The sequence below is a fragment of the Talpa europaea genome, assembly GCF_964194135.1.
Source record: "Talpa europaea genome assembly, chromosome: 12".
In the NCBI taxonomy this organism is placed as follows: Eukaryota; Metazoa; Chordata; class Mammalia; order Eulipotyphla; family Talpidae; genus Talpa; species Talpa europaea.
This window is the reverse complement of record NC_140079.1, coordinates 8,870,352-8,894,750: the sequence shown is the minus strand read 5'-3', so window position 1 is coordinate 8,894,750 and position 24,399 is coordinate 8,870,352. Positions and strand designations below refer to the sequence as shown.

Sequence of the window (24,399 nt, the reverse complement as noted above, 5' to 3'; positions counted from 1 at the left end):
CGCGGCTGGGGCGGGGGCTGGTTGGAAGCTATCAGGCGCCGGGTGGGGGGTATTTTTCTGGGTGCGGATGTTAGCCCCCCGGCTGTGTGTACCCGCGCGTCCACGTGGAGGAATGTGCTCGCGTGGCCGAGATGCTTGTGCAGGGCCCTGCGTGTTGCTCTGCTTGCCGGGGTGGCCCAGCGTCTAGTGCCCAGGTGTTCAAGTGTGGGTCTGTGTTCAGGGCGACAGGTACACACGTTTCTGGTGGTCCGAACCTCTGTGTGTGTGTGTGTGTGTGTGTGTGTGTGCTTGCGCGCGCACCTATCTTTAGGTGAATGCATCTTTGCCTCATACTGGCGTGCCTGTGGGTACCTGTGTCCACCTCTGTCCAAGCTCTGTGTGTTTCTGTGTGTGCTCGTGTGTACATGGACCAGCATGCATGTGAGTACACGTGGGGTCAGGGGTTTATGGGAGGCGCATGCTGGAGGGGCTGAGAATGTCCTCCCTCCTCCCCCCAACCCTGCCCAGCCACCTGTGGTGGGGTTGATGGGGAAGGCAGAGGTTGGAAAAGTACCCCTCTTTCCAGTAGCAGTGAGGGACTGTGTGTCGGCCCTGGGTTGGATTGCGGGGATCAGAGATGCTCAGGGGGCAGCCAGAGGCACCCAGGCCAAAGGTACCACCCAGCTAGGCTGCCTTGACCCCGCCCCTGCCCCACCCTAGGGTCAGAGATAATAGGGAATGACCTTGAATCATTCTTAGTTTCCTCTTTGACCCTGCCTACTTCCCAGAAAAGAGGAGGAACCAGGCTCGATCAGGTGGCACCAAGCTCCCCACTCTCTGTGCAGATTGCTGGTGCCTGAGCCAAGTGCTCACTCCTCAGTCTGTGGCCACTTGCTCTTTGCTAGCCTTGTGCCTCAATTTCTCTTTGGGAGAGATGGCTGGTCGAGGCACTGTGGTTTCCTCACTGGAGTTGCATGGTTGTGACTCTGCTAAAGAACTCTCGAGGGTAAAAACCACCGCCCCAGCGCCTGGGTCCTCCCTGGAGATGCCCCCTGGCTGCCACCTCCACCAGGCCTGGGCTGGGAGGGGCAATAGTGCCCCCACCCCGGGATCCCAAGCTGGCTCACTCTGGACCCTCAAGCTGGTCTCTGCTCCCTTCCCAGGTGAGCCCTCGCTTCCTTCGTGTCTGGCACCCCACACCCATCTCAGCCAGGATGCCCACGGTGAGTACCCCAAACTGGCATCCCTTTGCCCTTCCTCAGCAAAACTTAGCCACGGGACCTCAGCTGCACCCTCTGGGTGGGGGCGGGGCTGTACTCACACCCCTTTCTGACTCACACCCCTTCTGGCCTGTGTCTACCCAGTCTTCTGGATCTCTGGTGTTGCATCTCTTTCCTCCTGACTCTGCCCTGGGCCTTCTGTGATGCGGACCTTCTCGCGCACTCTCTCCCCTCTGGCTGCTTTTCTGCTGCTCTCTCTGCCTGCAACTCAGTGTCTCTCACTTCGCTGTCCCTTTGGCCTGTTCCTTTCCAAATCCATTCCTTGCTTACTCCTGTCTTCTCTTTCCCCTTGAGCCCCTCTTTCTTCCTGCTTCTCCCTCACTTTCCTTTGCCCCTTCCCTCCCCAGAGGCGCTGGGCACCAGGCACCCAGTGCATCACCAAGTGTGAACACACTCGTCCCAAGCCAGGGGAGCTGGCCTTCCGCAAGGGCGACGTGGTCACCATCCTAGAGGCCTGTGAGGTGAGGGGGGCGGGGGACTGGGTGTGCCTGGGGGACAGGGTCCTGCCAGGACATCCCACCCAGCCCTGGCTCCCACCCTGGCAGAGCAAGAGCTGGTACCGCGCCAAGCACCACGACAGCGGGCAGGAGGGGCTGCTGGCTGCTGGGGCACTCAGGGAGCGTGAGGCCCTCTCCGCAGACCCGAAGCTCAGCCTCATGCCGTGAGTTGGGGGCCGGAGGGGGCGGGGCCTGCAGTGGGCGGTGGGAGAGCTGGGCCTCTCCAGCCCAGCCCACCTTCCACTGGCTACAGGTGGTTCCACGGGAAGATCTCCGGCCAGGAGGCGGTGCAGCAGCTGCAGCCACCTGAGGACGGGCTGTTCCTGGTGCGTGAGTCTGCACGGCACCCGGGTGACTACGTGCTGTGCGTGAGCTTCGCCAGCGATGTCATCCACTATCGCGTGCTGCACCGCGAAGGCCACCTCACCATCGACGAGGCTGTCTGCTTCTGCAACCTCATGGATATGGTGGAGGTGGGTTCGACCCCAGGGCCCCATGCTCCCCAGTGCAGATATGGAGGGGACCCAGCCCTTCCCCATCCTGGCAGCCGGACAGGCCTAGGGCCCCCAGGACCACATACCCCCCAACGTGGAAAGGAAGGGGCTGGCCTCAGTGGTTCCAGGTCCCCCAGGTTCTACCTCCAGGGACCCCCCCCAGAAACCATCAAGTTGACACCAATCCAGAGAAGCTCCCCATCTTCCTGTTTCCTCCTTAGCCTGCATCCTTTCCGGTTCCCATGGAAACCAGTCCAAGGTGTCTCTGGGAACCAACCCTCTCTCCTCCCCCCAGCTTCCTCCCACCCCATCTAGAGACCCCCTGGGAAGAGGTCGGGATGCAGGGGTTCCGTGCACCCTAGGGTGGAGCTCACAGCCACCTCCGCCCCGCCTTACAGCATTACAGCAAGGACAAGGGGGCCATCTGCACCAGGCTCGTGAAACCCAAGAGGAAGCAGGGCACCAAGTCGGCAGAAGAGGAGCTGGCCAAGGGTAGGGATGGGGCCTTTCCCACCTCTTAAGTCCAGACTGGGGGGGCAGGACCCCGGGCCCGGGGATTTAGCCAACACAGATCAGCGAAGCATGTTGCTGCGCCTGGCAGTGCGGGCAGAAGACCTGACTGCCCTGCAGCTGGGCAGAGGGTGCCCGCAGACCCTGACTGGCCCACTGTTGAGTGGATTCCCACACCTGCTGCCTCTTCTGTGTCCCTGTCGGCCAGCTGATCACGTGAGCCAGAAACCTGGGCCTGAACCTCAGGCCACTCAGGCCCCCCCGGGCCCTGGCCACCCCTACCCCAGCCTGGCCGCAGGTTCTCCCGTCAAGCGATCTCCTTCCAGCGGGGGGCAGGTTTCCCCCTTTCTCAAATGGCGGCTGTGCCTCATTTCCTCTCCTGCTTCTGCGCACTGTATATTCTTAGATGTTTTTCCACTCCCTGGGTGCTGATATTCAATACGCAGGGCCCAAAGTACATGCCTGCTGCCTTGGCCACCCCTTTTGAACTCGATTATTGTTTTTGTCTCATGGGAAATCTGGACACCTTGGGGATGGCGCCCTGGTGCGGGCGGGTCTTACCAGGTGATCACACCTAAGGACTCCTGATTGGAGGGGGGCTTTGAGAAGTGGAGGAGCCCTACAGAACCTACTAGAGGAGAGAGGAGGGGGGAACACGGAGTTCCTGAGAGAGGGCGTTCTGGGAGGCCCGGAGCACAGATGACTTAGAGCACGGAAGATTCCAGAGGCCTTAACATGTTTCCTACATATTTTGCTCGGTGTGTGTCCCTGGATGACTGGAGACAAAACTAAAGTTGAAGACCCACTGTGTATTTGGAGAGACGGTCTCCAGGGAGCAGACTGACACGCAGCCCTGAGGGTTTGCTGCGCTGCCCCTGGGCCCCACAGGCCTTTCTTGGAGGCAGAGGTCTTCTCCCTCTGCAGATGCCTGGTCACTCAGGTCAACCCAGGCAGGCGCTGTAGCTTTTGACACCATGCCCCCCGGTACCAGAAATGGCCTGTGTCAGACTCGTCTTTGGGCCACTGCCGGAACCACAGCCACCTGAATGCAAGCACGCTGCTGGACGCTGTGGGAAACACCACCAGTCTCTTGCCAGGTGGAGCCCCTGATGGGAGGGGTTGGGGGAGCCATTCCGCTCTGATTGGGTCCTCGCCCCACAGCCGGCTGGTTACTGAACCTGCAGCATTTGACACTGGGATCGCAGATTGGAGAGGGGGAGTTTGGAGGTGAGTGGGTGTGTGCGGTAGGGGCCGAAGGGAGGTGGAGGGTGTGTTGAGGTTGGAGACATAGAGATGAATTCACACGCATGTTGAAGACCCACTTGCTGTGCTGTGACTCCTTCAAGCCTGTTTCTCTGTGAAAGGGCTTAAGTGCAGTAGTCATGAGAAGTGAATTAGCTCAGGCAGACACCCAGCGAGTGAGCCGGATTCCGCCACACCTGGCTCCTTCACATGCTGGTCCCGCTGCTTTCATGCCATTCCCTGAGGCGGCGGGTTCTCATGAGTATGGGAGTAGAAGTAGTTCCGGCTTTGTGGGCTAAACAGTCTGTCACATCTCATAGGCTGCCATTGCAGCAGGAAGCAGCCCCAGACCACAGGTAAATGAAGGGGCGTGGCCATGTGCCAATAAAACTTTATGGACACTGAATTTGAATTGCATGCAATTTTCACGTGGTACAAAATGTACTTCTTTTGTTATTCTTTCGACCATTTAAAAATATAAGCACCATTCTGAGCTCATGGGCCTTGTGGAAACCCCCATGTGAACGTATTGGGTGTCGGCCAGAGTTTGAGGACCCCTGGCTTACTGATTCTCTTTAATCAGGGGGCTGGAGCTTGTAGGGGTTAGAGTTTCTGGGGCTGGGGAACCGCAGGTGTGTGGGCCTAACTGGGGGTTGGTGTGAGTGGGTTCAGACCCCGTGTCTGGTCTCTGATCACCATCCCCAACTCCACCTGCTCCCAGCCGTCCTGCAGGGCGAGTACCTGGGGCAGAAGGTGGCTGTAAAGAACATTAAGTGCGACGTGACTGCCCAGGCCTTCCTGGACGAGACTGCTGTTATGACGTGAGTCCCCGAACGGGGATAGGGCATCCTGGGTTCGGGGTCCAGGCGTGCCCTCACCCCACCCCTGCCTACCCCCAGGAAGATGCAGCATAAGAACCTGGTGCGTCTCCTGGGTGTGATCCTGCACCAGGGTCTGTACATTGTCATGGAGCACGTGAGCAAGGTGGGGGTGGGGCCCAGTATGGGGCAGGGCCTGGAGGGGGAGGTTTGGGTGGGGTTAAAGGGGCTGAGGAGCCTTGAGTCCCCATCCTCTTCCCATGACCGCTCCCCACAGGGCAACCTGGTGAACTTTCTACGCACTCGGGGCCGTGCCCTCGTGAACACCCCCCAGCTTCTACAGTTTTCCTTGTGAGTGGGGCTCTTGGCGGGTGGTGGGAGGGGGGCTTTCCAAGCTGAAGGGGAAACCGAGGCACAGAGCAGGGCGGAGCCTGGCCTTGGGAGTTGGCCTGAGATCTGGTTCCCGCCCTCTCCCTAGGCACGTGGCCGAGGGCATGGAGTACCTGGAGAGTAAAAAGCTCGTGCACAGAGACCTGGCCGCCCGCAACATCCTCGTCTCTGAGGACCTGGTGGCCAAGGTCAGCGACTTCGGCCTGGCCAAAGCTGAGCGGAAGGGGCTGGACTCCAGCCGGCTGCCAGTTAAGTGGACAGCGCCTGAGGCTCTCAAACATGGGGTGAGCCCTTCTGCCCTACCGGGGCCCTTGGAGTCCCACCCCTGCTGTGTGACCCAGGGGCACATCTCTTTCCTGTCAATCTCCAAAGGAAATGGCTCTGCCCGTAATTGTTCCTCTTAACCCCCGTCTAGCTTCTTCCTGGGTGGCCCTGTCTGGACCTTGGTTTCCCCATTTTTGAAACAGACTTTGGCTCATTACTGAGGGAGAGAAAGGGGGACTTTCTCCCTGCCTGAGTCTGGGATCCACTTGGTTTGGGGGGATTCAGGGAGTGGAGTCTCTCGGGAGGAGACCAGAGATTGTAGGTCAACCCACTGGGACTTCCTGGAGGAAGGAGGGGCTAAAACAAAAGCCCTCACCCTGATCTTGGGCCTGACAGAAATTCTCCAGTAAGTCCGATGTCTGGAGTTTCGGGGTGCTGCTATGGGAAGTCTTCTCATATGGCCGGGCTCCATACCCCAAGATGGTGAGTGGGGTCCTGGGGAGAGGTACTGGGTCCCCTGTGTGTCTGGAGGCCGTGACCCTGACCCCACGCCACTGTGCCCTCTGCCCACAGTCACTGAAGGAGGTGTCAGAGGCCGTGGAGAAGGGGTACCGCATGGAGCCTCCTGAGGGTTGCCCAGGCCCCATCCACACCCTCATGAGCAGCTGCTGGGAGGCTGAACCTGCCCGCCGGCCACCCTTCCGCAAACTGGCTGAGAAGCTAGCCCGGGAACTTCGAAGTGCGGGTGCCTCAGCCTCTGTTGGGGGGCAGGATGCTGATGGCTCCATCTCACCCCGAAGCCAGGAGCCCTGACCCTGCCCAGTGGGGCCCAGTGCCCCAGAGGACCAAAATAATGGGGGGCGCAGGGTGGGGCCGTGGGCCAGGCCTGAGAAGGGTCAGGGCCAGCAAGTGGCCACCTGGCTCACGGTGCAGAGGCAGGCCCTCAGGGAGCTCCGGGCAGCCCACAGACCCAGGAGGAATCGGGCTAACACTTGGATAAAGATTGGTTTCAAGGACTGTGGGTGTCTGAGTCTCTCTGCAACCCTCAGCGTCCTCTCACTCCATGGGGTCCGGATACAGTTCCCGGAGATCAAGCTGGGAGTGCCTCTGGCCAGGGGTCACAGCCACCCATGGACTCATATGCCCTCACTCCCGGCATCCTCATTGTGGTGCTCTGGGGGTGCCTAGTCCGTGGTGGGGACCCCACCTATGGCTTCCTAAGGTTCTGAGCTCACAGGATCATGGGAGAGTGCCAGTGGCATGCAGGTCCAGGTCCATGTCTTTTCCCACCTGGTCCCATCCTCATCACTAGGACAGGTGTCTGGGAGGGCAGGAGGGTCCTTCCTGGGCGCATCCCCTAGAGGCCACATATGCCCCGCCTACATGGCCTAACGGACTGAGTCAGTGATTGGGGCAGCCTGGAAGGACCTGTCCTGAGGCCCCACCTCCTGTTTGCTCTCACAGTGGGGGTGCAGGGAGAGGCTCTAGGCTTGCAACCGCCAAACCCCCCCCCTTCGAATCCTGTCTCCCCATAGCTATGCAGTCAGGGATGGGGATGTCAGTGCTAAACCCCCTTCCTGGCCCCAGCAGCCTCCTCTGCGACCCTGTGTCTTTGGTGGCAATGGTCTGGGGGCGGGGGCGGTGGGGGGTGTGATGACTGTGATGCTCGTGTGAAGTGCTGAGCACACGGCCAGACTCAGTTACTGCCGGGCCTGGCAACACCCCTCTCAAGTGACATGCCTGCAGCCAGCCCACAGGATGCCTGGACAGGGGCTCCCCCCAGGCCCTCCCCCCAGCCCTCCGCACCCCTGCCCAGCTGAGGAAGGAATCGGATCCCATCCTACCCGCAGCCCTTCCCACGGCTAACACTGAGCTAGAGAAACGGAAGTGCCCCAAGGTCATGCTGACCTCCTGCGGTGCTCCCTGAAACCCCACCCACTCTAGACCTCAGTTTCCCACTGGCCCCTGAAGGGGTTTCGTGATTCTTCCTGAGGAGAAATGAAGGGTGAGGGGCGAGAGGGACCCAGAATCGCCTGCTGCTGTCCCGTCCCTAATCCAGCTGGACAGGGTGGCCTGTCTCCCGGCCCTGATCCCGCGTCTAGGCTGACACAGCGTCTGGAGCTTCAGCCATTTCCCACGAAGTCGCCCCAGCCCTCCACGCCTCTTAATCCACCCAGGCCCATTCCGCTAATTGAGGCCTGAGGACCACGCTGCTCCTTAGCATTTTAAACTGATGAAGCAGTTAGGGGACTTAGCTCCCTCCTGAGGGGCCACAGCGCACCCTTCCAGCCTCACTTCCTCCTTCCTGGGGTGGTGTGGGGGACAGCCAAGTTCTCCTCCAAATTGGTTACCCCTTCATTACGTCAGACCTGACTCCTCTAAGGGCTGGCACCCCATTTCCAGTGTGAGCCTTTCTCTGTTTCTTCCTTCAGATGTAACATTCTAGAAGGTTCTATTTGCTTTCTCACTTGTCCGTCTGGTCCACAGGGACAACCCTCCCATCCTGTGTATCACTAGTTCACCAGCCTTTCCTCCGCTTCATCTCGCCTTCCTCACCCACATCCCCTGTCTTGGTTTTCAGGGCACCTCCCTGCCTGAGCCCCCAGGCTCATTGGGCTAGGAGGGTTGGCGAGATGAGCCAGTTTGAGAAGCTTCCCCTGGACCTGCTCAGGCCCTCAGGCCCCCACCGCTGTGGTAACCCCATCTCCTGGCTGGCTCCAAATCAGGGGCTTGGGTAGCACCCGATTCCCCTTCCTCCTCCCTGAACTTTCTTCTCCCAAAATTGCTCTTCCATCCCTCCCACCTCCCCCTTCCCACGGCCCTCACCCCAGCCAGGTCTCCCATCTTGCCCACAATAGACACTCATCCAAAATGCCCTCTGACCGTGTGCAGGGGCAGGATCTCTGTCATCGGAGCAGATGGATGGAGGAGAGTCCTGGAGCCCTCAGAGGCTTTTTCGGGCTTTTATTCGTCTTTTACCAGGTACACAGTGGGCAGGGGTGCTGGGGGGCCGGGAGGCCCCCGGGGAGTCTTCACTCTTTCTGGGCTCTGGTGTGCTCTCGTGGCCTCTGCTCCTCTGTTTTCATTCCGTTCCTTCTCTCTCTTCTCATTCTCTGCTGGTGTCCCCGTGACGCCGCCCTCATAAGCCCCATCTCAGCCCAGGTGTGCCCACCTATGCATGCCCACACCCCACTCCAGGTGTCTGCCATCAGACGTGCGTGTAGGACCGCAGGGGTCCATCATTAATGCTAATGCGGGAGGGTGGAAAAGCCTGATACTTTTTCACTTACCCTGCACTGTGTCCTTCCCTGTTCCACAGTCTCCTATGGGTCCCCTGTGCCTCCCCTGCACACCCAAGAATTTGTAGCCTTATACACTACCTCTGTTCTGATCACCTTTAAAAGAGCAAGCCACCCCCTCTACCTCCTCCCTCCTCTGATTGAGTTTTCTTACTAGGCTTCTGACCACCTGACACACTCTGCATTTTCAAATATAGTTGCTGATTGTCTCCCTCCCTAGGATGTCAGAGCTAAGATTTTTTCTGTTTTATTCACTTCTGTGAACAGCACAGTACCTGGTATATGTAAGAGCTCAATAAATGTTGATTGAATGAATGGATGGAGTGAACTTCTATTTATAATTCAAAACCCACCTAAAATACCCCCATGTTCTTTGCCCTGCGCAATATCTAGGGGAGCAGACTGGGATTATCTTTACTTCTCGGGACCTCAGCTACTCCAACTCCCATTGACAAAGGTGAGTCTGAGGGTCCATTTCTGGCCTCAGCTGATAAAACAATGACAGTGGACATTGACTGAGCACTCATTGTATGCCAGTCACTGTGCAAGGCTCTTTATTTTCTCACCTCTGAATCCCCTTGAAAGCCCCCATGGGGCAGGTCCTCATGTCTATTTTACAGCCAGGGAAACTGAGCCCCAGAGGAGGAGAGGCCCTTGTTTTGGACTTGGTCCTACAGCGAGGAGTGATGGACCAAAGTTTGCGATGTCCCCAAACCCTGGAAGCGTCAGCCCTCCACTCTCCCAGCCCTCCACCTGCAGCACGAGCAGCCAGGGATGGGAGGGGCCCCTTCAATTAATCACCTAGTGCTAATCCTTCCTGCACCTGCCCCCCTCAGGTCTGGCAGGGCCAGGCTAGCAGCAAACACAGCACTGGGGCAGGAGTCCCGAGAGCACTGGGCAGGCAGGCACAGGAGGGCAAAGGTGGGGGCAGAGGAATTCAGAGAACCCCCCATAGGGAGTGTTTGGGGACAAGGAAGCATTCAATAGGAGCCTTCTGCCTTCCTGGCTGTCCTAGGCACGGAGAGACACAAAGACAGAAAGATGAAAGTAGGGTAACAGGAAATAGAGTTGGGGGGACAGAAAACACAGAGAAAGAATCAGAGGTAAGGAAGTGAAGACAGAGAGAATCTGAGATCAACAGAGAGGTGGGGCGAATCCATGTGCCAGGAGAGGACAGCGCTCTGCAGGACTCCAGACCAGCAGGTGCTGGGGATCCCCTGCACCACCCCAGCCAGCAGTCCCTCCTGCTGGCTTCCCACCATCTGTCATGTTGCCATCCTGCCAGGTGGGGGCGAGGAGGAGCCATGTTCCTGAGCCCTGGCAAGGGGCCAGCTGCCAGGGGTAGGTGGCTCGGGTCAGGTGAAGAGGCCCCTAAGAAGAAGCACCGGAGGAACCACACCACCTTCACCACATACCAGCTGCACCAGCTGGAGCGGGCATTCGAGGCCTCCCACTACCCAGATGTTTACAGTCGCGAGGAGCTGGCGGCCAAGGTGCACCTGCCCGAGGTGCGCTTGCAGGTGAGGTTACCCCCCACCCAGCCAAGGCAGAGCCTGCGCCAGATATAGACCCTCCTGCTGAGCAGGACATGGGCAGAGGAGAAACAGAGGGCCTCCTGGAGGAGGGGGAGCAGGACTGGGGCCTTAGCAGACTAGTAGAAATTTGCCTGCTAGAGAGGAGAAAGGGCACCTTAGGCATCCAGAACAGTGTGTGTGAAGGTGTCGGGGGCGTGTCCACTGAGCCGGATGTGAGGTGGGTGGAGAGAGTCAGAGAGTGAAGCTGAGAAAGCTTATGCAAAACCTTGAGTGCCGAGCAGGGTGACACAGCTGCAAGCTGAGGGCCAAGAGAGACCATGAAGGAGGCAGCGGTGCCTGAGGTGGGCCAAGAGAATGGCAAGAAGGGATCAGATTGAGGGGAGACTTCAAGGCTAGCTTGATGGGGGCCATGAGGGAGTGACCCCCTCAAGGCTGCTCAGCTAGAAGCAGAATAAAACATGTCGGTGCTTCAGCAGGTGGGAGCAGGTCAGACAACAGGCAGGACCCCTCAAGACGGTGGAGTGAGGAAGACCAGGTTGGCTCCTCCTCACCACCTCTGAGCTGCGAGCACCCCTTTCACTGTTCCCAGGTGTGGTTCTAGTACCGCCGGGCCAAGTGGCGCTGCCAGGAGCATCTGGAGTCTGGCTCTGGAGCCATAGCTGCCTCGGACCCCCGAGGCTCCAACACTGCCATGCCTCGGGCCTTACCCTCCCTCCAGCCTTACCACTGCCCCTGGGGCCCTGGCTGGGCCGTGTAGGGCCTCCCGCGCCGCTGTAGGCATCCTTCGGGCCCCATGCCTTTGGTCCAGCCTTTGCAGATGGCTTCATCCTGGAGGAGGCGTCCTTGCGGCTGCTGGCCAAGGAGCATGAGCAGGCTCTGGACAGAGCCTGGCCCACAGCTTGAGCCTGGGCCCCAACCTGAGTCTGAGCCCCAACCCTTCCTCCTCTTCCTAAGCGCTAGGGACATGCCAGGTGACGACCACCATAGCCTTAGTCCAGACTGAGGTCATGGAGTGACCAGTCACCAGGTCAGGCCGTCACTGGGAAGCATGCCTTGGGACTCCTGACTGTCCCCATTTTCCCTGTCCAGGGCCACCCACTTCCTGCCTTGCAGGGAGACCAGCACCCAGTGCCAGAAAGGAGGTAGCCACAGCATCCCCAGGCCCGGGAGCAGGGCCTTAGATGGCCTCAGGACAGTCTCTGCTCCACTTCCAGACTCAGTCTCCCCATCTATCGAGCAGGCATGGGTGGGGTAGATTCCGGAGTTCTTGGACTGTAAAGCTGTAGTCGGGAGCCATTGCACATTAATTCTGTGTGGATGAGTCTAAATCCCTCCTAACCTTTGAATAGCGGAGCCCCTGGGCCACCCTCCCACCAAGAAATAACCAAAAACAGCTTCTGTTCAACCATATTCCGGGGCCACTGCTGAGCAGCTCCTGACTGCCATGTGAGGTGCGACACAGCCACTGGCTCCGTTTTACAGAGGAGTAAATTGAGATCCAAAGACAGAAGGCCTGTTTCCTGGGGCCAGCAGGGGCTGGAACTGCTTCTCAAACTCTGCCTGGCTCCATCCCTGGAGGCCCATGCTGCCCTGCTGGCTTCAGGCTGGCCCAGGAGTGCTTGGGACCCAGGCCAGGTGCTCGTGGGAGACCCTCAGGCATGCATCGCAGCCACTGACCACAGACTCCCCATGTCTCCCAGGCTAGGGAGGGTGAGGTGGGGCCCTGGGGCAAGAGCCCAACCGAGCTATGTCTCCCCGGGGCTCACGGGCCATGAGAGCTGCCCTTCCCAGGAGCAGGCCAGGTCGTAACGTGAGGAGGCTGTTACTAGGCAAGGAAGAGGTTTAACTATGCCGGGCACACCCCTAGGGGATGCGGCAGCCTGGGTCAGGACAGGAGTGCCAGAGACAGAGGCTGCTGCACCCTGCTCCTCTAGGCTCCATCGGGAAGAGATCACAGCGCCCTGCCGGTCCTCACACCTGAGAGTTCACAGCTGGCCTGCCTCCTCAGATGGCGCCACGCGAGTCCAGTGGCCCGTGTCCTGCTTACCCTGAGGCAGCCAGGCCAGCCCATTCACTCATCCACCTAACCAGTATGCAATAAGGACGCAGCGGTGGACAAAATCCCTGCCCTGCTGGAGCTGCCACTCCAGTGGGGGAGAGAATGACTCTTAAATAAACAAATAAAGCCTAAGCAAAGGCTTCCTGGTGGTGCTAAGGAGGAAAATCAAACCAGGAAGGGTGATCCAGAGTGTGTCACAGGGTTGCAATTCAATAGGGTGGTTAGGGTAGGCCTGACAGAGGACGTGACCTCAGCAGAGACCCAGAGATGAGGGAGGAGCCATGGGGTCTGTGGCAGGAAGAGCCCCAGGCAGAGCGCACAGTATGTGCAAGGGCCCTGGGGCAGGACAGTGCCTGCTGGCAAAAGGAGCACTGAGGTGACCCCCGTGGCTGAGGCAGGGCTAGGGAGGGCAGGGGAAGGGAGAGGTCAGGGCTGGGAGGGGATGGCACATGTCATGCAGGGCCTGGCGGTTGCTACTTCAGTTTTCACCCTGAAAGTCAGGGATCCGAGGGAGGGTTGGGGCCCTCCGCCCGCCCCGAGCTGGTCCTCAAGGAGGGCAGGTGCGGGTAATCTGCTTGGCAGCGTCCTCCTAAGCAGATGAGGGCTGTTGTACTCCTGGGACCCCACCCACCCATGGATAGAGAAGCCTGGGGGGGGGGGCACCCTGGCCCAGGCTCTCATGGGCGCTGCCCCCACTCATTCACTCAACCTTCCTGAGCCATCCCCCCTCTTCCTGGGGAGAGGGCAGGGCTCTGGTGGGGGCGGTAGGATGCTGACAGACCCCGGTGAGGGGGCCCCCCCCTTCTAACCTGCTCTACTCTGGCCTCGCCTGGGCACCCCGGCCCTCCCACCCTTCCTCGCAGCCAGATGGGGCTCCAGAGCCCTGGGGCTGGATTCCTCGTGAGGCTGTGGCTCGGGGCCATGGTGCCCAGTGCAGACTCAGGACGCATTTCCTGGCGGGATGGGGCGAGGGGGAGGTGGAGACCTGGGCGCCAGTGGGGGTAGGCAGGAGGCTAGTCAGTGGGCTCAGGTCTGTGGTCTCTAGTGACTGGCCGATCAAGATGACCCCTGTGCCCTAACAGGAAGGAAAGGGAAGCCCCTTCCCTCTGGCTGGGTTTGCTGAACGGAGGGGTGTTGGTAGCCAGGAGCCCCGAAGTCACCCCTGCCTGGGTGAACTACCACAGAGATGGGGCGATCCTCATGTCTGATCATTAGCGCACCTAGCCTGAGCCGTGCCTGAAGCCAGAGCCTGCTCCTGGAGCTTGCAGGCCCAGAGCTCACAGGCTCTTTGCTACTTCAGATGGCTTGGGTCAGGTTTGAGTCCCTGGCAACCAAGAAACTAGAAAAGCTGCCCCTGCGAGGATCAGCGCTGGGGTCCCTTGGGGAGTATGGGTGATTTCAGGAAACGAGGGTGAGAAGCACAATGAGGCCTGAACATGAAGATGGACCTGCAGGAGCCCAGCCAGCTGCGGTGAGGGGGCGGCTGGGAGGACCCAGGGCCCATGGATCCAGCGGATCTGGCTGCCTATCTCCGCCTTACCCCCCTCTGCCCCGACATCAGACAATACTAGTGGCATCCAGGGCCTACAAGCACAGCCCCAAAAGGTCTTTATTTGTCCTGTGGCCCTAATCTAGTTTTGCTGTGGGGGCAACACGGGAACCCAGGTGAGGGGCCTCCTCTGTCCTCAGAAAAGTCTGTTTTCTCCAGGAAAATAAAGTCCTCCGTGGGAGCAGGCGAGGCCCCAGGCAGGTCAGGGTATTCCGGGCTCTCTCCCACTACAACTTCTGGTTCTTGCTCAGCCTGTTGTGCCGCCAGATGTTTTGTTTCCGCAGCAGCCTCCAGTACTCTCGGGTCTCAGGGTCCAGCTCCTCCAGCTTCTTGGGGGGTCCCAAATTCATCTGGAACAGCCTGATGGAGTGTAATTGGGAGTTAGTGCTGCACAGTAGGCCCCCACGGTACCCCACCCCAGGCACCTTAAGCACAGGCAGCAACTGGTCAGGGTCCCACGTGGCTACACAATAGTGGATGGTTCTTCCCCGTCACTGAGCCAGTCGGTTGGTCCCTGGCCCTACAACAATGGAGCCACCCCCATTCTACAGGCATTTGTGAGGTGGGCACATGCCAAATCTGTTCCTGCCTCCTGACCATTACGCTGTGCCCTTTACCCATCGTACTTCCCCACTCACTCACTCAAGCTTCCTGAACCTTCCCAGCTTTAAGGAGCAGCACATGGCAATGGCTTCAGGCCATCACTGCTCTTGGGGCCCAGAGCAAAATGCTCCCTACAACCCCGGTCCTCCCTGCCTGCCCTGTCTCCCAGTACTCTCGGCCTCAGGTGTCTTCCTGCCGCACTGGTCTCCTGCTGTGCGTCTAACAAGCCAGATCCAGTTGTGTGCTGGCAGTCCCCTCTGCCTTTGAAGCTCCTCTCAAGCCACACAGGCCTTGACTCATGCTTCCCTTCCCTGGAGAAACCCTCCTTAAAACCTCTGATTTGATCAGCCAGGTCTCCTTCCCAGTCTCTCACTCTCCAGCTTCCTGGAAATGTCACCAATCTAGCTTCTTCACTGTCAGCATGTTGACTGCCTCCCTCCCAGGCTCGCTGCACAAAGTCAGGGACTTTGATGTAATTTATACCCTTTTGTATCCCCAGTGCATAAAACAAGGCCTGGCATATAGTCACCATTCAATAAATGTTAAAGAAAAAAGGCCTTGCTTTAAGCATTTCACACAGGCATCCTAATCTCACTGATCTCACACAAACCTGAGGGAAATACGATTCCCATTTACAGATGAGACAACTGGGCCCAGAGTGGTGAGGCCCCCTGAAGTCAGACTTCACTGGTGACCCACATCCCCCCAAAGCTGTCCCCACTGGGCAGATGACATAGCCGGGGCCACTCACCACTCAGGGTACTCAGCATCTGGCTTCAGGACCACATCCTGGCCCTCCTTGTAGATGTTGACACCCATGGCATGTGTGGTAAGCCGGACAGGGTCTGTGCACACCTCTGGGTCCTTCAGGGCCTCAGCGGCCACACCGCCTTTACCACCCTTGCCCCCTTTAATGACTGGGGAGATGAGGGGAAAGTTTCAGTCCAGTTCTGTCCGGGGAAGGCCAGCCTTCCCTCCCCCGCCCCCCCCCCAGGATGGCCTCGGGGCGCTGTCTGCTGCACCCAAAATGATCTTAAGTGGGATACAAACACTGCAGTCAGTAACAGACCAAATTCCTCCTTTTCAATTCTATTTTGATTCCTTCTTACGGAGGAAGTCTCCGCGGCTGCTGTGTGTCTTTACGGCCTAACACTTGCCAATTTCCTCGCTCCTGCAAACGCTATTAGGCAAGGCTGTGCCCAGTTAAAATTTAAATAACCTTACTTATGTTTTGCTTCTGTGATTAATACGAGATAAGCCCCACTGCGTCCTTGAATTTCTGTTAACATATCTGCACAGTGAGATCTACCGGCACCTGCGCAGCGAAGGGCATTTGCTCAAAGTAACCCACAGGCTCAGCACGGGCCGCGCCGTCCATCCCGGCGCCTGCGCAACGAGTCCCTTCGCCGCCGACGGCATCTAAGGGCAGGTGCCGCGCACCTCGGGGTCAGCGCTCCGAACTGCGCCTGCGCGTAGAGCCTGAGGCCGCTACATCCTGACGCACTGACCTAGGAACCATGTCCCCACACCGCGCCTGCGCACTACCAACTCCCGCGGCCCCACCGCGTCCATCTCCTAACCCCGCTCACCCGGTCTCTTGGCATAACCCCGTACAAGGAGCCCCCCAGGATTGGCGGGGTTCGGGAGCTCCCGGGGCCGCCAGCTGGCCCAGATTCGGGTGGCCCTGAGAAAGCATCCGGCCGCCATGACGTAGGCCGGCTGCGTGTACGTGTATGTTTCCGGGAGACGTCAGCATTGAGGGGATGCTCGGGAGTTGTAGGCGCCTAGGGATTTCTGGGAAATGTAGTCTCTCAGCCCCAGGCAGCTGCTCGTGGTCTTTAAAGTTTTCTAGAGACTCCATTTACTCTATGAGGAGAGCTTCAGTGGATGTTTCAACGTTGGTTTTTTTTTTTTTTTTGTCCTTCTGTAGTTACCTGTTACTTACTTTAAAGATTATACCTTATACATTACAGATTTTTTTAATGAGTAATTATTTAAAACCTGAAACTAATAGAAATTAGTACTTACTAGACTCATCATAGTGCTAAATCCCTATCCCACTTGATCTCGTTTAATCCTCATAATTAGGAGGTACGTACTATTATTATCCCTGGGTTATTTTCTTTAAAGATTTATTCATTTATGCGTGCAAGAACTTGGGTGCAAGAGGGTGGTGGTGAGAGGATTAGCCAGCGATGGAGCGGGGAGCAGAACAGGCGGATCCCCTGAAATACCCTGCTGAGGGGAGCAGCGGGGAGCCAGGAGCGGTCCGCCGCGCCGTGTGGGTAGCTCCCTGGCCGGCCGGGGCTGGAACTCGTGCTGCGGCGGCAGGCGACAGCCCGGTAGTGCTGTCTTTAACGCCCGTGCTACTAGGGCGGCCTTCTCCGGTTTATTCTTGAGAAACTGAGGCCAGGACGGGCCATTATGTGTCCCTACTGTGACCCAAACCAGGACCCACTTCCGAGGGACGCCGGCGCCGCTGCTCGTGTGCCCGGAGTGGGGAGACGCCACTTCTCACTCGCCTTATTTCCAGCCCCGCTTTCCCCCATCGGCCACCCCTGGGAACAGCCGCCGCCGCAGGAGGCCGGCAGTGATTGTTACCCTGCAGCGCAGCTCAGGAAACGCGCAGAAGCCCCCCGACCCCTCCTGGGGAGACCCAGGGTTCTGGCTCCCCGCCCTGGCGCTGCAGCGCCCCCGCGCGGCGGCCTGGCGGGACTACGTTTCCCAGCAGGCCGCGCGCGCCCGGGGCGGGGGCCGCGCCGGCGGATTTGCTGGCGCCCCGGCCGGGAAGACCTGGCCAGCCCGGTGGCGCGCGGTGAGTTCACCTGGGTCTGGAAAACGAGTGTCCTGGGGGCTGAGCGGGCCTGGGGCCGCGCCCGAGGCCCGGAGTCGGAGGTCCCAGCCTGCCTGGGGAGCGGAGTCTGACGCGCGGCGGGCGCGAGCTCCGCTTCCTGACTGCGTTCCGAGGCCCGGGCTGAGTCTGGGGGCGCCCTTCGCCGTGGCGTTGGCGCTGTTGAGGTTCGGATCTGCTGTGTTGAGTCTCAGACCCCCAGTATTAAGCCTGGAGTCCGGGGTGGAAAGCCTTGGACATGGGTCTTGAGTCGGAGGTCTGAGGCTCCGTGTTCACGGCTCTGCACAAGGTGTGTCTCCAGCCTGGTTCCTTGTCCCGGGCGAGGAAGACTTGGAAGAGCCAGGCTGGGGTGAACAGGGTTTAGGGGTACGGAGACGTCTGAGGCCACAGATACAGGGAATTTCTTGGGGCTTGGAGTGGAAAGAGTTGGGAGGGAATGTGACAAGTACAGGGGAACGCCCCCCTGGATTTGGAACCCGGGATGCCGCTGCTTGTAACTGCCTCTTCTGCCCTTTGGTTTCCTCGTCTATAAAATGAAGATCATAGAGTCCCTTCCCTTACAGGATTTGATGAGTATTAAATTATGTGTCCTGTGTGACTAGCACCCAGCTAGAACCTGGCACCAAGTTGGCATCCAGGAAATTTCACCTTCGACTCTTTCAGATGCTGGTATGAACCTGGGGTCCAGGCATGGAATTTGTGACGACACCCCAAACCCCCACAGGGCCTCCAGCCATGGATCTGGAGGAGCCCAGGAACACTCCTACACATTCTCAGGACCTTACCCCCGCCTGCCAGTGCGACCAAGTGCCAACAGGCCCCAGCAGCCTGAGTCGGATGGAACTTGAGAAGCCAAATATTCAAGACTTGGTGCAACAGTTTGAGGCCCTGCCTGGTGATCTGGTGGATCTGTGCCCAGATGGACGCCCCTGTCCCCTGCACATTGCCACTGGCCACGGCCTGGCCCCCCAGGACTCGGCCACTGCCCACGGGCTCTTGTCCACTGAGGCTGGCCGAGATGATCTGCTGAAACTTTTGCACCTCGAAGAGTGCCCTTCTTCCCAGTCTGGTCCCAAGGAGCCTTCAGAACCTGCTCCTCATCTGTTGCAACCCCCTGAGGACTCAGGTGGGGATACTGGCCCCCCAGAATGGGAGGAAGGAGCCTGTGCTGAACAGGGTGACAGCAGGAGCTCAAGCAGTTCCCCAGAACCCTGGCTGGAAACAGTACCTCTAGTTGTTCCTGAAGAGCAATCTGCTGGTGCCAAGGTAATGCCTGTCCCTCCCCTCCCCAGGCCTCCTCTGTGGCTGGGAGCCTAGCAGAGGGACTCAGGCCTGCCCCTCTTCTATCTTCTTCCAGAGTCCTGAGACCTCAGCTTCATACCCTGCCCTACAGGAGGGTGAGTGGCCTGCCCGTCCTTGCCCCAGGGACTTAGGGGTTCACAACAGCCTGAATAAGTCTCCCCAAATTGGCAAAGTTTGCCAGTAAGGAGTTGCTTCTGGAGAAGTTATTCTGGCTTCTAGAAAGTTGCTTCTGAGATTGGGTCCAAGTAGATTCCAGATGGTCTGGGAGAGGAAAGATAGGCTTGAGAATGTTCTAGAATGAATTAGGGGCTGTTAGGGCAGGCTTGACAAATGGCTAAAAAATTGAGAGAAGAATATTTCTTAACACATGAAAATGATATGCAATTCAAGTGTGAGTATCCTCAAGTAAAGTTTTATTGGAACACAATCACAATCAATGCCTGTTGTTTATGTGTTGTTTGGCAGCTTTCATGTTCCAGTGGCAGGTTGAGCAGTTGCAAGAGATACGATCTGGCCCACAAAGACAAAAAATTGACTGCCTGGTCCTTTGCAAAAAAAGTGCTCATATCTGCCCTAATGGCTTGGGAGGACCAGTTCTGACCACCTTGAACTTTCTAGTATCTGCCCTTGACCTACCTGCAACTGTGGGTCAAAGAGCAAGTTCTGTGGTTGTAGAGAGAGAAAATCATGTACAGCCATAGTTCTAGGAAGGTTCTAGAACCATGGGTGGAGCTGTGACTCACCTGGGAAATTCCATAACGTGGCATTTTGCCTGTGGTTCTAGATTAAAGAGACTCAGGCTGATGTGAGTCCTAGAATAATGAACAGAGCTTCTGATTCTACTTAGCCTGGAGAGTTCTAGAACCGTGGAGCAAATAAAACTTACCTGCAGTTCTAGACCAACAAACAGTATTCCAGAACTATGGACAGGGCTACCTGATTCTAGAATAATCTGAAAGTCCTAACCGAGTGCTGAACAACAGAAATATGAGACATAATAGAGGTCTTAAGTTTTCCAGTTATACACATCTTTAAAAACAAAAGATAAAATTGGATCAAGACAAAAGACTGACTGCAAATGATTTAAAAAATGGTAGCTGCAAAAATGAAGACAGTAAGTGGGAATTGTAATCAGCTCTTGCCAGGACCACAGCCACATCCTAGGAGAATCAGGGAAAGGGAGCCCTGTTTGAGGAAACGGCAGGAGATCGTGGCGGTGTACCCTGGCGCCAGCGTCAGCCTACAGCTGTGGTTTCAGGCCAGGGCGCCTGTGTGCACACTGGGGCGTCCATGCCTTTAGCTGTGGGAGAGAAGCTTCTTTGCAACATTCAGGGTGAACAGGCCCAGTGTTCTCACCCAGCCCTCTCTATTTTACCCTGCAGGTTTTCTCTGCTTCCCTACCCCCTGCAGTTGCACTTATGTTCCTGACCTTTTTTCTTCAAGCTACATTTTTTTTTTAATAATTTTTTTAAGATTTATTTATTTATTTATACAAGCACTGGGCACAGTCAGAAGTGCTGGAGGGTGAGAGAATTCACCAGAGCCAGAGCGGGGAACAGAACAGGCAGACCGACAAAATACACTGCTGAGGGGAGCAGCGGGCGCAGCAGGAGAGGTCTGTGCTCCATGTGGGACCCTCCCCAGTGGCGGGGGATCGAACCGGCACTGCAGAGGCTGCGGGGCAGCTTCGCAGCCCAGCGCTCAACCGCTGTGCCACCAGGGGAGGCCCCAAGCTACATTTTAAAAAAAAGATTAAATTAACTCATATTATTTCAACATATCAATATTTTATAATTATTTTACTTTTTTCCATATTATATCATCAAAATCTGTGTGCATTTTGCACTTACAGCATATTTCAATCTAGATCAGCCACATTTCTAGTGCCCAATGGCTACCATATGGGACAGCACAGTTCTAGAACCCCAGAATGGAGTTGTCCATTTTTCTGGAATGCTTAGATCACGAAAGATAAGGGGGCAGGGCTGACTGTAGTTTCGATTCACCTAGGGGTGTCCAGAAATGTGGCCTATCTCTGGTTCTAAAGCAAAAAGCAGTGGCTACTGGTTAGATCATTTTTGGACTGCTGGTGGAGTTATCTGGTTCTAAATTGCTCAAGGGATTCTAGAGCCAGGGAAGCAAACCTCTGTGAACCCGGGCTATATTGGGGCATACTAGAATCTAGAGTTGTTTCTGATCTGTTCAAATAATTCCATTCAAAGAATTCTTAATGCACTGTCTACAGCCGAGGCAGCAAACTATTTGAGGATGTTCTAGAACCTTAGTAAGAACCTTAGCAACAGCTGTCTGATGCTACTGTGATTAAAAGTTCTGGCATCATGTGGTAGTAGGAAACAGTGATTCTGCAGTGACAGCATTTTCTAGAACCCTCTGAGTTCTTAGTTTGACTTCTCAGGGAATTTAGGAATTACAGGTCAGAGCCATCTGGGGTTCGGGACAGTATGAGAATTTTAGACATGCAGGCAGTTAAGTTTCTAATATGACCAGGCATCAGTAGAGCTGATGAGTAGTCCTGGGCTGATAGAATTCTAGAGCAATGGACAGAGCTGACTGGCTCTAGATTGGGGGAATTCCAGAACCATTGAGTGGGCTCGACTGGTGCATAATGTTGCAGGACCTTCTGGTTCTAGAATGATAGAAATGTGTGGAGGAGTCTGAGCACTACAACTGTTTTGGGATCTGGCTGGGGTTCTAAACTCCCAGAGGCTCTTGAAACTGCCCTTCCTCCTGGAGCTCCTTGAGCTGTGGACCGAGCCATCTCTAGACTGGTAGACAGTTCTAGATCTGTGAGGACTGAACTGCTGATCTGTGGTTCCAGCTGATGGGACGATCCTGGGACTGTGTGGCCCAAGAGGGCTAAGCCATAGGGTAAAGTCTCTGTTCAGAGACTGAACAGAGACTGACCTTGGGAGAGTCCACGAGGTAGATGGCTCTGGCCAGGGGCGCCCGGGGCTAACCCTCCGTCACTGTTTCCCTCAGTACCTGGTCCCTGTGACCACGAAGACCTCCTAGATGGTGTCATATTTGGGGCCAAATATTTGGGCTCCACCCAACTGGTATCTGAGAGGAACCCACCCCCCAGCACACGCATGACCCAGGCCCAGGAGGCAATGGACCGTGTCAAGGTGAAGCCAGGGCTGGATCCACTGGGTTTCTTGGGGCTGATGAGCGTGGGTAGGGTGGGACTTCCAGCTGGCTCCTCTCAGGCACCCAGAGCCTTGCAGGGCAGAACCTGGGTCTTTGGGGGCCTCCACCTCCCACCCAACCCCCACAGGCACCCGACGGCGAGACCCAGCCCATGACGGAGGTGGACCTCTTCGTCTCTACCAAGAGAGTCAAAGTTCTGACAGCTGACTCCCAGGTACAGGCCCCCAGCTGGCCTTGGGCATGGGTGGGATGGGGCTCCCCAGAAGATGGGGTCGGTGAGGCCCCTGCAGCTTTCCCAGGCCCAGTCTCCCTTGCCCCAGGAGGCCATGATGGACCACGCACTGCAGACCATCTCCTACATCGCCGACATTGGCAGTGTGCTGGTGATCATGGCCCGGCGGCGACTGGCCCGGCGGCCGGCACCTGAGGCCCACGGCCGCCGGCTCTACAAGATGATCTGTCATGTCTTCCACTCAGAGGATGTGAGCAGGGGACTCCGGGTGTCTTGGGGTAGAGGGTGGACTTGGGCTGGCCCCTGCCCTCCTCCAAAGCCCCACCTGGTCACACTGCCACCTGGTGCCCTTTCATCCCTTCTTGGCACTGGCAGCAGGTTCCTTGATTCTCTGAGTCTTCCTGGAAGCCTTAGAGACTGGTAACCGACTCCCCTAAACCTTCCCACCACCCACCCTGCCCTCAGATTCCTCAATATAGCACTGCTTCCCTGCCTTCCTGAAAACCCCAGGGCCACAGCTGTCTCCCTGGGGTCTTGTTCTGAATGGGAGCCTCCGCCCTGAGGGTGGCAGAGGACCAGGGAGGCCGAGTGCTTGAGTGGGACAACTCTGAGCCCTGCCTCCCCCACAGGCGCAGCTGATTGCCCAGGCCATCGGCCAGGCCTTCGCCGTGGCCTACCACCAGTTCTTGCAGGACAATGGCCTTGATCCCAGCCAGGTGGGCTCCTGGCAGAGCCAGGGGGCCGCCAGCCCTGGCCATCTGCACAACGGGGACCTGGACCACTTCTCCAACAGCGAGAACTGCCGGGAGGTAAGGCTGCACACCACGGCTCCCAGCAGCCCCTACCAGCCCCCCACCCCCCACCCACCTCTTTCATGCCCTCCTGCATCTCCCTCCCAGGTGTGCATCGAGAAGCGCCGGGGTGAAGGCCTGGGCGTGGCCCTAGTAGAGTCAGGCTGGGGCTCCTTGCTGCCCACCGCCGTGATTGCCAACCTACAACATGGGGGCCCGGCTGAGCGCTCAGGCGCCCTCAGCATTGGGGACCACCTCACTGCCATCAATGGAACAAGCCTGGTGGGGCTGTCCCTGGCTGCCTGCCAGGCCGCTGTCCGCGTGAGTCCTGGGTAACAGGGCAGAGGGCCCCCAGATGGCAGGTCTGCCTCCCCAGAGCCAGGAAGGGAAGGAAGCCCGAGGCCTCAGAGGTCCCGTCCCTTCGCTGGCCCAGTCTCTGGCCTGGATGAGAAGGGGCAGGTGGAGCTAAGCCCTGCTTGCTTACACGCGGCTAGGGAAACTGGCCGGGAGGGAGACGGCACCGGTGCGGGCGTGCTCGCCGGGACTGGGACGCAGGGACCAGGTGCAGAGGCCTCCCCTGCACCTGCCGTGAGGGAGCAGGCGTGTCGGGATCTTCACCTTCGTTGCCCAGATGCGGAAACTGGGGCCCAGGGATGGGAAGAGCCCTGCCTGCCTAGGACAGGCCCGACGCGTCCATACAGCATGACACTGAGTGGCTGCAGCCCTGCCTGGGGCACCGCCAGACACTTGCCCAGGAGGAGTCAGACCGGGAGGGGCGTGCTCACCTGCTCCTGGCCCCGCGGCGGCCTCTCTCCAGCTGTGTCGTTGAAGGCGTCTTGGAGTTAGGGCAGGAAGGGCCTGGTAGAATCTGGAGCCTGACACCAAATCTCCATTTTTTGGGTGTGTAAACTGGCCAAGAGGGGGACTGCAGCTTGCCAAGAGGTTCTGCAGCTCCCCCAAGCCCAGCTAGGCCAGCAGCCCCTGTCCTGTAGGAGGTGAAGTCACAGACATTGGTGACCCTCAGCATCGTGCACTGCCCGCCCGTCACCACGGCCATCATCCGCCGGCCCCACGTCCGAGAGCAGCTGGGCTTCTGCGTGGAGGATGGCATTGTGAGGCCCCCATTCGGGACCGGGCAGGGGTGGCAGGCAGCCCGGAGTGCGGCCCCCTAAGCACGCTGCCCCTTCCCGTCCCCGCCAGATCTGCAGCCTCCTGCGGGGTGGCATTGCCGAGCGCGGGGGCGTCCGGGTGGGACACCGCATCATCGAGATCAACGGGCACAGCGTGGTGGCCATGCCACACGCCCGCATCATCGAGCTGCTCACCGAGGCCCACATCGAGGTGCGTGGGCCGTGGATGGGTTCGGGGGTGCCTTTGTCATCCCAGGCCTACTCCCAGCCCCCCGCCTCCTCTCCCCGCAGGTGCACATCAAGACAATGCCGGCGGCCACCTACCGTCTGCTCACAGGCCAGGAGCAGCCCGTGTACCTGTGACCAGCCGCGGCCACCTGCGCCCCCACCACTGTGCCTTAGCCCC

General features: G+C 58.1%; 4 protein-coding genes across 4 annotated transcripts; 3 read left to right on the top strand and 1 right to left on the bottom strand.

Annotated features, from left to right (window-relative positions):
* Positions 1 to 913: 913 nt before the first annotated feature.
* MATK (megakaryocyte-associated tyrosine kinase) lies at positions 914 to 6,405 on the top strand (the record flags this gene model as incomplete). Its single annotated transcript, XM_084251245.1, has 13 exons — positions 914 to 985; positions 1,143 to 1,202; positions 1,607 to 1,720; positions 1,805 to 1,920; positions 2,010 to 2,229; positions 2,649 to 2,742; positions 3,922 to 3,987; positions 4,724 to 4,823; positions 4,902 to 4,986; positions 5,098 to 5,171; positions 5,299 to 5,494; positions 5,871 to 5,957; positions 6,048 to 6,405. The coding sequence occupies 13 exons, from the start codon at positions 914 to 916 to the stop codon at positions 6,285 to 6,287; spliced, it is 1,524 nt and encodes a 507-aa protein (XP_084107371.1). The 3' UTR covers positions 6,288 to 6,405.
* A 3,672-nt stretch (positions 6,406 to 10,077) lies between these two features.
* On the top strand, positions 10,078 to 11,211 carry RAX2 (retina and anterior neural fold homeobox 2; the record flags this gene model as incomplete). Its single annotated transcript, XM_084251074.1, is given in 6 exon segments — positions 10,078 to 10,293; positions 10,898 to 10,906; positions 10,910 to 10,968; positions 10,970 to 10,999; positions 11,001 to 11,082; positions 11,086 to 11,211. Coding segments are annotated over 6 exon segments (522 nt in total).
* A 2,809-nt stretch (positions 11,212 to 14,020) lies between these two features.
* MRPL54 (mitochondrial ribosomal protein L54) lies at positions 14,021 to 16,226 on the bottom strand (the record flags this gene model as incomplete). The annotated part of the gene is made up of 3 exons (XM_084248632.1): positions 14,021 to 14,276; positions 15,271 to 15,436; positions 16,109 to 16,226. The coding sequence occupies 3 exons, from the start codon at positions 16,224 to 16,226 to the stop codon at positions 14,144 to 14,146; spliced, it is 417 nt and encodes a 138-aa protein (XP_084104758.1). The 3' UTR covers positions 14,021 to 14,143.
* Positions 16,227 to 18,060: 1,834 nt separating this feature from the next.
* On the top strand, positions 18,061 to 24,356 carry APBA3 (amyloid beta precursor protein binding family A member 3; the record flags this gene model as incomplete). The annotated part of the gene is made up of 10 exons (XM_084250293.1): positions 18,061 to 18,636; positions 18,728 to 18,767; positions 21,673 to 21,818; positions 21,968 to 22,054; positions 22,161 to 22,322; positions 22,702 to 22,881; positions 22,972 to 23,184; positions 23,856 to 23,975; positions 24,064 to 24,204; positions 24,285 to 24,356. The coding sequence occupies 10 exons, from the start codon at positions 18,061 to 18,063 to the stop codon at positions 24,354 to 24,356; spliced, it is 1,737 nt and encodes a 578-aa protein (XP_084106419.1).
* Between the last annotated feature and the right edge of the window lie 43 nt (positions 24,357 to 24,399).